The sequence below is a fragment of the Mustela nivalis genome, assembly GCF_964662115.1.
Source record: "Mustela nivalis genome assembly, chromosome: 2".
Classification (NCBI taxonomy): domain Eukaryota; kingdom Metazoa; phylum Chordata; class Mammalia; order Carnivora; family Mustelidae; genus Mustela; species Mustela nivalis.
In genome coordinates, this window is record NC_139021.1 from 101420793 (window position 1) to 101431736 (window position 10944).

General features: G+C 56.8%; 1 protein-coding gene across 1 annotated transcript; it reads left to right on the plus strand.

The window, feature by feature from the left end:
• Positions 1–2408: 2408 nt before the first annotated feature.
• Positions 2409–10291, plus strand: LOC309859732 (uncharacterized protein). Its single transcript, XM_082720821.1, has 6 exons — positions 2409–2717; positions 3091–3118; positions 5801–5866; positions 7588–7661; positions 8050–8126; positions 9341–10291. Exons 1-6 carry the CDS (start codon positions 2553–2555, stop codon positions 9471–9473), a joined length of 543 nt encoding a protein of 180 aa, XP_082576947.1. The 5' UTR covers positions 2409–2552; the 3' UTR covers positions 9474–10291.
• The last annotated feature ends 653 nt before the right edge of the window (positions 10292–10944 follow it).

The following is a 10944-nucleotide window of genomic DNA, read 5'->3' on the forward strand; positions in this document are numbered from 1 at the left end:
AACAAGCCGGAGCCTTTTCGGGAGGTCATTTCCTCCTCCTCTGGATCATAGACTCAATGACCGCATCCCATCTAGCTTGCTTACGACACACACCAAGGGCACAGAGATGTGTGCACACGGTGTGCACAGGGTGCGGGGATCCTCACTGGGTTTCCCTTTCTCCAGCTGCAGGAGGCAATCACCGGATATGGCCCATATGCCTATTCCCCCATCACTCCCTTTAGGGAGACAGATGTAGCTGAAGATCAAGGTAGGGCTTTCTCTCCTCCTTTGGTCTGGAGAGCTTCCCCCCTTCTGAGTTCCTCCCGGGAACGGAAGCTGGGGCGGACTGAACAAACGGAGTGTCCTGCAGAAAACCAGGACCCTGTGCTACAGTCCCTGGAAACCAGTAGGTCATGCGGGCGGTGTGCTTGGTGCGTCTGAGGGTTGGGGCTTGTTTTCGCCTGGGTCGATGCGACGGGACTGGGCATGTGGGTGTGTGGACTCTGTCGAGTTTCACCAGAAGACATCTCCCACTGAATGGACTTGACGGCACGGGTCAAAGTTTCAAAGCCAAACCTCCTTCATCCCCGCTGCACACACCCCCCTAGGACACCACATTCCTCCCTGACCCCAGCTCCACCTGGAGGGTTGCTCAGGATTCCCTTTCTTCAGACAGGGATGGGGAGAAAGGAAGGGGCCCACATCTGTCCTAGCTAGGACGTTTCTCAGACAGGGTCAAAACACAAAGGAATCAGAAGCTACTTTAGTCGACCCAGACATCACCACCAGCCTTACAAAAACGCTCCCATCTTGAACGCACAGAGGGAAGGCTCACTGGCAAATGGCAATAGCCAGGAAAGCTTCATCATTAGCTCGGGGCCCGATCCGACTTCCTGACAATCTGCTACATGGCCAGGTTGGAGAGTGCCCTTCTCTCGCCTGGCCTCCGCTCTCTCGTGAACTTGCCTGGTCCTGACTGGGGGAGGTGGGTCCCGGGAAACTGGGTCCCGCAGACTCCAAGGACACACCCACATGTCACAGGAAAGGAAGACTGGGAAGAATCAGCACTTTGTGGATGGGGACTCTGTTGGAATGGTCAGATGTCAGTACGTAGAAATCCTGGGTCTTTCGTTTTCCTGACCCTGCATGACTCAGAGACAAATAGAAACCTCTAGGGTACTTGTGCTTGCATTGAATGCAACCCTGCCACACAGCATTCTTCTGCAGAAATACAATCTCCTAGTAGAGGTGAGAGATAGGTGGGAGCGGCCACGAATCGGTCTTGACAATGACCACGACACAGTCGCTGGTTGGAAGAGCTTGCCCGTCAGTACAACGGACCGTGTGTCTTAGTGTTTACCCACTTTCGGCTTGAAGAGGTCACCCTGATTCCATTCCCTGTAGCTCGAGTTCAGAGTCAGTATTTCTCCCTCCGTTCCTGCTCCTTGCCCTGACCTCTCTCGATGCAGCAGCAGCTTACTCAGTCCATACCCACGCAACCCAACGTCGCCATACACTCCCGGGCACGCCCACCCCAAGCGAAACTCCCTGAGCTCTTCCTACCGAGCCCCACCATTGGACTGACCGTTCTGTGGATCTCTCCCTAGCTTGGCTGGATGGACAGGCGGGTGAACGTTCAACAGGAACGACAGAGGAAGACGCCCCGTTTTACACCAGAGTGGTACGCTGGCCTTTCTTTGGGGGAGACACAAAACTCTTCTGGCTTTTTAAATCAAGGTCCCATAAAAAACAATCTCAGCATGCACAATTGAAAGGGTAGGGAGAAGTTTGAGAGAGAATCTGTTACCAAATGCTACCTAACCCCGAAGGCATTGCAGGGGGTTGGGACAACCACAGCATGATCACCTACCATCTGGAGGAGAGGGAGCTTTAGTACGGGTAGCAGCTATTCCTCCTTGGCACCTATTTTGTCCAGTGGGACCCGGCACGTGGGACCTCTAGGAAGACTGGGCACATCTGTGGAGAACTCATTTTGCTCTCTTTATACTTTGGGGCTCACGGGCCTCTAGCACACTTCCCCATCTGGCTTCCTCTGGTGCCCCAGGGAACAAAAGAGCCATGCAAACAGGACAAAGCCTGATTTGATGTTCATACTGTTTTCTATTCTGAAATCACAGGTGTCCCTGCTGGAAGGGGATGGCGGTAAGTATTCTGTACTCTAGAGTCACTCACTTGTTTGCAACAACCTGGAAAAGGGCCAAGGTCGGGGCTTCGTCGCAGCCACGATGAGAACCACCCTGATTCCAGGTCTGGCGGGACTGAGAAGAAGGGTCAGGGTAACAGAAAGGGATTTCCTGGGGAAAGACCCGTGGCTTCATGGCCCTGTCCCCGGAAACTACTGCGCTGCTCTTAGGTGGTGCAGGTTTGGAGACAGGCAGTAGGTGTGCCTTGGAGATGGACTATTTCACAGCTACTCCAGGCCCTGTAGCTCCAACAGGAGGCAGAGTTTCTATTCACATCCCTGCTCCTCTCCAGGACCTTTCGTCCTCCATCCAGGAAGGGCCCACTGCAGCTCAGTCCATACTGATGAGCTCCCCACCTCCACACACATGTCCACACGTGCACGCCAAGCAAAGCTCCCCGAGCGATTCCCAAAGAGTCCCATAGGGGTCCCGACATTCTCTGTGTGTATCCACCCAGATCCCCTGGCTAGCCTGTACGATGACCCTGACGTGGACAGCACAGAAGGAGAGGGCCCATTGTTCACCAAGGTGGTAAGTCAGCCTTCCTTCAGGTGAGGTACAGCATCCCTTATTTCCCTGATACTCGCAATCAGATCCGAACATCTCGGCATGTACAATGTCCTTGGTGGAGAGATTCTTGAGAGAGCGACTCTTAGCCAGGGACGCCCCATTCCAAAGACCCTGCAGGAAACAGCAGGTTCGGTTACTGTCCACAGGGTCGTGAGCTTTTTCACGGGTGATACTGACACCGCCGTGCCACCTAATGGACCCAGGGCATGCGACCTCTAGGTGGATTCCATATCACTGCCCATGACCCTGCCCATCACCAAGAGACCAAAAGAGCTGTGCACACAGGACAAGGCAGGACTTGATGTTCATCATGTTTTCTTTTCTATAATCGCAGGTGGCCCGGCTGGAAAAGGAGCTTAGTGGTAAGTATGCTGTCCTCTAGAGTCACTCATTGCTTTTGAGCAACCTGGACAAGGGGCAAGGTGGGGCTTCCTTGCAGGCTCCATCTTGAGAGCCACCCACAATCCAGATCCTGTTGCAACGAGACTAAGGGTCATGTTCCGGACCGAGAACCCAGGCCTCGTGACCCTGGCCCCGGAAGCTACCGTGCTGCTCTTAGGTGCTGTAGGATCGGGTGCTGGGCACGTGGTCTGTTTCCATGGGAATCCATGTGCTGTGATTCTCAGGGTTGGTGTGTGTGTGTCAGGTGGGTGAATGCTGCGCTCTCGAACAGGTCTGGTCCCCTCAAAATGGCGATTAATGGTGTCCACGTTCTCAGGGACGGTTCCCATCACTGTCGCGTCAGGAACGTGACATGGAAAAACTCTTCAACACCTACAATTGAAAGAGGTGTTCTTTCCGTGCAAAATCACATCAATTCCCCCAGAAAACAAATCCCGTCGCTAACTAGGAAGGGCTAGACTGTGCCCCAAAGACACAAGTGTGTCCCTGTTACTGAGTCAGCGTCCATGGGGCTCTCCCGCCAAGGTAGGTCTCGGGCAAGAATGGTCACAGCACCTCCCTCTTGACACTGCACTCACACACACACACGTTCGTCTCTGCATCAGAGGCCCCACGATGCGTCTTCCCAACCTCATCGCAAGCACTGAGTGCTGGGACACACTTCCTCCCTTCTGCAGGCGGCATCCGGGGCAGCCGCATGCAAAAGCCCGTTCGGGGATGACGCGCACAAAGGGGCAATGGCCAGGGAACAGATGGGGCCAATTCACTCCGTGTTTCTCCATGGAGAATTACCATTTCCCTGCAGATACTGTGTCTAAGAATGCAACTGGCCTTCTCCCAGGGAAACCCCACACCCACCACTGGTCCTTGCTGGGGCACTTGGAGGTGGGCCCAAAAGGTGTCCTATCCAAGGGGGAATGAGGTGGTCTTCAGGGACTGAGGATCACTGGCGGCACCTGGGCCCCCTCCATGCAGGAACGAAGGGTGCTCTGTGCATCGCAAGGTGGCCAAAAAGAACCTCAAACCTCAACAGGGGTGACAGGACAATCACCACCCATTTTGCTGGCCATCTGTCCATGCAAGAGGGCCTTGTTAGATTCGGAAGGTTTGGGCCAACAGACAACTCAAGGGGGTTCAGTGCCTGGGAATGGAGGGTTTCAGGGTTCTTTGGCAACCAACAAGACTTTCTCTCATGAGAAACATGTATTGGAAACAGAATCTGATTTTCCAACATCTCTTTTTCTCTCTCGCACGCGCGGGATCCACGGGAGTACCTTTCGCTGCTCTCCGAGGACACTCAACGGGCTTTTCCAGGGTAGTTGCGCCAGTCTGCATTCCACAAATTGCATACAAAGTCTCCAATTGTCTGCCTCCTTCCAACATGGGTCCTGGGTTTGAATTCCTGGTTTGGGTCCTCGCCACCCTAACTACAATGCCACAGCTCGGCGTCCTTTGTATTCGCATTGCCCTCACGATGCCTTAGGCTGAGCATCTTTTCGTACGACGTCTGTCTGACTGACCGAGTTATTTGTTCCCTTTGCAGCACAGACTATTCCAGTCTTTTTCTCGATTCTTTCATTTGGTGAAATCACAGTCTTCTTTTGTTTGGTTGGTTTTCTTTGTTGTTCTTCCTTTACGTCAGTGAACACACCTTTTCTGAAATAAGGATTGCCAAGGGGGTCTCCAATCTGTGGGCTGCCTATTCACTCTGTTCGCTGTTTCAGAAGAGGATGCTTTTTCTGGGCGGTCCTCTTGGGAAGCATCGTGATGCCAACATGAGCGCATTTCCGGGGCCATTTATCTTTGGCTCCCAGGTGCCCCTGACTCTTTGTATGCCAGCACCCTCCTGTTGGCTCAGGGGAGTCATCCAAGGTATTGGAAGGTCAGCTTCTAGAGACCCACCACTGACTTCTTCATATTCAGAAACGTCGTGGCTCCTTGTGTTCCTTTATGGTTCCCTTATCTATTCTAGCAGCTTCTCTGTCCCAAGAGCAGCACATTGTATGCTTTAGATCCGTGCTGCATGGAATCCGTTCCCCACTTATTCTAGGAACTGGGGCTTCACCTTCATCTCTTCGGGCCCAAAGACCTCCGGCAGCACCTGGTGGGTGTGTGTGAGCCCGGGAACGTCTTCCCTTGATCAACGTCCCTGTCACGCCAGCCACAGATGCCTGAAAAATATGCAGGAGAGCAGGCCTGGTCTCTCGCTCCTGGTTGGTGTCTAGTGCTGAGTGATCCAGGAACGAGTCTGTCTAGTATCCATCGTACACAGTCATTTCTTATCTCAGTGCAGTACACAGAAATCATCAAGGGAACGAAAACATCCAGTTGCTCACTCCCACTAGCCACACGTCAAGAGTCCCATAACAACTGGAGTTTCCGATGGTTGCGCTGGGAGGGGACAGCGGTCATGGGCATGCAGAACTGACACTGAGGTGGCTGCTGCAGCATCCTGGTCTCATTAGAAGGCATGAGACTCCAATCCCCGTCTCCTCCAAGGGCTCCGGCTCCGCCAGCCCCGTGAACCTCTGAAAGCACAGCAGAAGAGTCAGGCAGATGCTGCACGGCCCAGAGACATCTCAACGCACTTGGGAGGAAGGGGTGAGGCGGTTTCTCTCCTAATGGCATTGCTCCTCTTTCAGTTCTTACAGATCTACTGGTAGAGAGCATCGAGGACTACTCCTTCAGTGAGGACGAAGTCTCTTCAGGTAGGGAATGGCACCGAAGAGGGGAACACGGGGACATGGCTCCCGGGAACATGGGGTTGCCCCTGCCGCTCCGGAGAATGAAGAAGGTGGGTCAAAAACCACCAAGGAAAGGGATGCTCTGGCACAGGCATGATTTGCTCATGTCACGGTTTCGGGATGAAAAGAACAGACGAGGTGTCCACGGGCCTTTAGGGTAGGCTGGGTTTGTCATCACCACTCGACTCCTTGCGCGGCTCCTTGAAGGATCTTTCCCATCAAAGCTGCTCGTGCCTCCCTTGGCCGCTGCCACATGTCAAAGCTTGGCCTCTTTGCTCATGGCCTTTTGGGAATGGTGCACAAGAGATTCTGAATCTTTCTTGGCACGGGCCCAGACCTGGTCATGCTCAGGACTTGGCGGCCCCAACCGCACTCTACTGGGCAAGAGAACCGCGACACTACGCTCTGGTCTGAGCCAGGAGGTAGAAGACAGGTCTAAATTCTCTCCCTCCTAACCTCCACTACCAAACCGTCCCGGTTCTCTCCAAGCTGCTATACTTCAAGGAGATGCCCAGAGCTGCAGAAGGGAAAGCGTACTTCCCCTGGGTTCACTACACAGGTTCCTGTAAATCGTACCTTCTGCCAGCCTTCACACCCCAGCCGAGTCTGACCTGTGGACGTGTTCCCAAGGGCGGGACGCCCCCATGCAGCTCCCCTGGAGAACCCCTGTCGCGGGCCACGGTCCCCTGGGCCTGTGTGAAGGGGCTGCTGGACCTGCTTCACACACTCGCTGCCCCGGGTCCACTCTACCTCTCACCAGCTGGCATCGAGGCATAGCACAGAGCCTCTTGGGAGCAGGGCCAGGGAGTCACGGTTCCTCTCACAAACCCACCTCGCCGCTCACAGCCCTGGCCATGCTCCCCACTCCCTAGGCATGCCCACACGGCAAACGTTCCTCAGGCCTGCCCAGGGCCCTACACACACCCCGACCCCGTCCATTCCCGGCAAGCCTCAGCAGGAGCACTGGCAGGAATCCTGTGTTTCAGTAACCACACCGATGGATGCTTTCCAGGGCTGCCCTGAACAGCTGAGGGCGCCTGCACAATTTCCCATGCTCCCGTCTCCATTCAACCTCTCTAACACTTAGGGAAACAGAGGGCGGTGCGTTCCCTGAAACACGTCCCTGGGAAGGTCATCCCAGTCCCTGGGCAGACATGGGCTGTGGGGAGGAGGTGGGCCATCTCTCCCTGCATTTCCCCAGCAATCCCAGGCCCATGACAGCTGCTCCCAGCACAGACAGATCGCGGGACCCAGGATATCTCCTCTCTTTCATGGTTGCCCCCTCCTGGACAACAATAGGACTGGTGGAGCTTGGCAGGGGGAAGGACATGGAGCATCTCTAGGGGAGGAGGTGGAGGAGGAGGAGGAGGATGAAGGAGAGCAGGGAAGGACAAGTACAAGGACAGAGGAAGACAAAGTCCCGCAGGCAGTCTTAGGGACAGTGACAGCCTCCAGGGGGGAAAGGATCACACAGCCGGGCTTCCGGGTCTTGGAGAGAATCGGAGGTGGGAAGAGCAGGTGGGCAACCGGAGACCCCCCTGTACCCTGCGGAAATCAAGCGACCAAGGCCAAGGAGGACTCAGAGCTAGGGACACACCCCACTGAGGGCAGAGCCCAGCATCCCCAGAGCAGTGGGTCGCCAGCTGCACTAACTCCCCTTTGTCCTCTCTCATGGCCAACCCCAGCATCCTCGCTGCTCTCTGACCCGGAGAAGGATTCCATGGACGACGATTCCGTCGGAAGGAGCCACCCTGCGCCTGTAATGCACTTCCACCTCCATCTCTTGGGCTTTCTCTCTCCTCTGTCCATAAGCGCCTCCTCCCAGCGCTTCCCCTTTCCCTGCTTTGACGATGCCCACCCTGGAGGCCCTCGTCTCCGGCAGGCACTCAGGCTTTGCATCGGAACTGCTGCATGAAATCCCCAGGCAGCCCTCCTCACCCCTTTCCTACCATCACCCTGACCCCTCACTGCTGATTCTGGGAAGCAGCCCCGGAGAGCAGAGCAGAGAGGAGGGCTGGGAGTCGGCAGGGCACGGCTCACCCGGCTGGAGGGCCCTCGGGAAGGGAGGCTGGGTGTGAGTATCCCCACACTTGGTTCTCTGATGCCGGGGAGTCTGTGCTCATGCCCACTTCTGCTCTTGCTCTTAGCTCTCAAGAAGCTTCCCTTCGGTGGACTTGGCGCAAACGACAAGGGAAGCAGAAGAAGAGGAGGACTCGGGAACGGGGTGAGTCGGGCAGGAAAAGGGGCCGGTGAACATGGACACACGTTCTCCCTCGTTGCCCAGTCCCTGTTGTGGGCACCTCGGCAAACCGCACAAAACCCGGGGTGCTGCCCTAGCCTCTGACCACAAAGAGGAGAGGAGAGGAAGGTCCCCGTCCCTGCAGGCACTAGGAAGACCTGAGAACATCCCACGGGGAACCTCCACCTGATCCAGGCAACTCCCTGTGGTGGTTAGGCGCTGTCGTCCAGGAGCTGCTGATCTTGGAGGGAGGGCCCTGGCTACCTGGAGGGACTGGACCCCAGGCAGCCTAGGCACAGTGACCTTCTGGAAAAGGGCTCCACGCCCCCCATTGAGCCCCTCCCTCTGCACGACACAAGCCTTGCCCTCCCACCCTGCAAAAGTCAGCAGATGGCTTACTCCCAGACGACACTACTCGAGAAGAGACAGTGGTGAGGTGGCCTCATCTCCCACTTCAGGCACGTGAGAAATGAGCAAACAAGACAGGCCCCCGGGCTCACAGGAGCAGGACAGCTCACCCCTCCCAGCGCTGCATCCCTGTGGGCACGTAGTCGGGCCCGGTCTCCAGCTGAGTCATGTCTGCCGGCCACTCCCATACGATCTGACCAACACCTCCAGTCCCCCGAGCCTCCAAGATGCCTCGTGGGAGGTAGTGGGTCCCCTCATGGCACCATTTTGCTTTGTGAGTTTCATACTCTAGAGACTCTCCTCGATCCCTCAGTCAGCAGGGGAGATTCACCAGGGAAAGGCCACCCTGCTTGCTCCCACCTCACCCAACACCTGCCCACAGCTCATAGACTGTGCCAACTCACTTCCCATGGGGGTCGGGAGCACGTGGTCTCTGCCACGCCACCTGCAACACTCATGTGGGCAAAGGCTCCCCCCACAGAGAAGGGGCACGTCCAGGGCTCTCAGAGAGGCTGGGGAAGGGACAGCCCAGCAGGAGGAGGACCCCGCCGTCATGGAGGAGGACGCTCAGGGAAGGGCCTGAGGGACCCTGGCTGTGAAGCCTTCATTCAGCCCCAGGGGGCCCACGGGAAATTCCCCTTTCTTCAGGTCATGCATGGGTCCTGCAGGGAAACCTCCACCTCAACACCTCAGAAGACATATTCCCCCAAACCCCACAGGCCTCTGGTAAGACATGGCCTAAACCACACGCCACTCACTATCTCACACCACTCCACCCGTTGTCTCCACAGCTGCGCCACAGGACAGTGTGCCCACCACCCCGAGGCAACAAAGGCTCCTGGGGTGCTCCGACAAAGGGAGCCAGGAGGGCCCTGGGGCCCCACTTGCAGCTCCGATTTGGGCCCGGAGGAGGATTCGGCGTGAACACACAGGGAAACACGCCTGCAGGAACGGCTCTCTTACGCCTGACCTCCGTAGGCCAAAGAGACGACTTCTGGGCAGCCCACCAGAGGACGGCACTGGAGCCCCGAGGACGAGATGAGAGGACCCTCTGAGTCGGCCGCCACACCCAGAGCTGGCTGCCCAGGCCCTGCCGATGACGGACACTTGGAGCACGAGGCAACCACCTGGGCCCACAACAATCCGTTGTGTGGGGAGACTGGGCCCACCTGGGACTGGGCCCAACTGGGACTGGGCGGGACAGCAGCCTTCCCGTCGTCTCCCCTGTCTGCTGCAGGGGCTGTCCCCTGCAGTCCCCGGCAACCCTGCAGAGCATGACACATGCAGGACGAAGCGGCACTGCCAGGGCCCCTTGACCACCCTGGGATCGACTCGAGGGGCAGCAGCCCTACCCCTGCTGGATTCCCCGAGGGTGCCGCACCGGAACCGCCCCTGTCGCTTCGACGCACAGGACCGTGACCAATGCTGGGCTCAACACTGGCAGCGGCCCCACAAAACGGGCCCCGCTCAGCCTGTGTTGTTTGGCAGCAGCAAGAGGTTTAGGGAGGAGAGGCTCTCCCCTGCACTCAGCGGCCTCTTCCTTTTACAACTCTGACAGCAGAGGCCTCCCCCAGCTGGGCCTACCCCACCTGACCAGGAACGACCCACGCGGAGGGACAGCTCTACGCCCCTATTCAGCAGGAAGAAGCTACAGAAGATGAGACCGTCCTCCTTCAACAACCTTAACCACGCAATGCTCCGCCCTGGTCAGGGGCACACGAGGAGGGAGGAAGGAGAAGGCTAGCTGAGCACCGAGCAGGAGCTGGCACGCCACACCGCCCCCCCAACCTGGGATACGGGGGACATCCCTCAGGCGCTCTGACTGCCCTCAAGCTGAGGAAAGGAAAAAACAGATTCTCCCCAGATGGCAAGACCGGAGTCTCCCTCGGTTTGTAAAAGTCCTCGTGATTCGGCAGGAATCAAGAGGCCCGCTTAATGAGAGCCTAGTGACCTGCCAGAGGCCCGGATCTCCGTTTCCTGAAGCCCTGACATCTCCCTCCCCTCCACGACACTGAGGGAGGCTGAGGCCGAAGGAAATGTCCGTAGGGACAGAGTTTCTTTTCAAACCTGCAGTCCCTTGAGAAGGACCTGTGAGAGGAGGAAGGTAACATTCCTCCAGGAAGCTCCCCAGCATCTTTCAATTCATGCCTTCCTAGCAGGAAAAACCACCTTCCCTTCACAAGAGCAAAGCCAACTGTATCCTCGGTGTCCTCTGTCCTCCTGCCACGTTCTCGCAAAACTTCCCTTTTGCCTGACCTCCCCCAATGCCACCCCAGAAAGTCAGCCTCCCGTCACGACCCCAGCAAGCAGCCCTTTCTACCCAAGGGTCGTATCCCTGTGCTTTAATAAAAATCACCTCCTGCCAGCAAAGCCGTCTCAAGACTTCTTTCTTGAC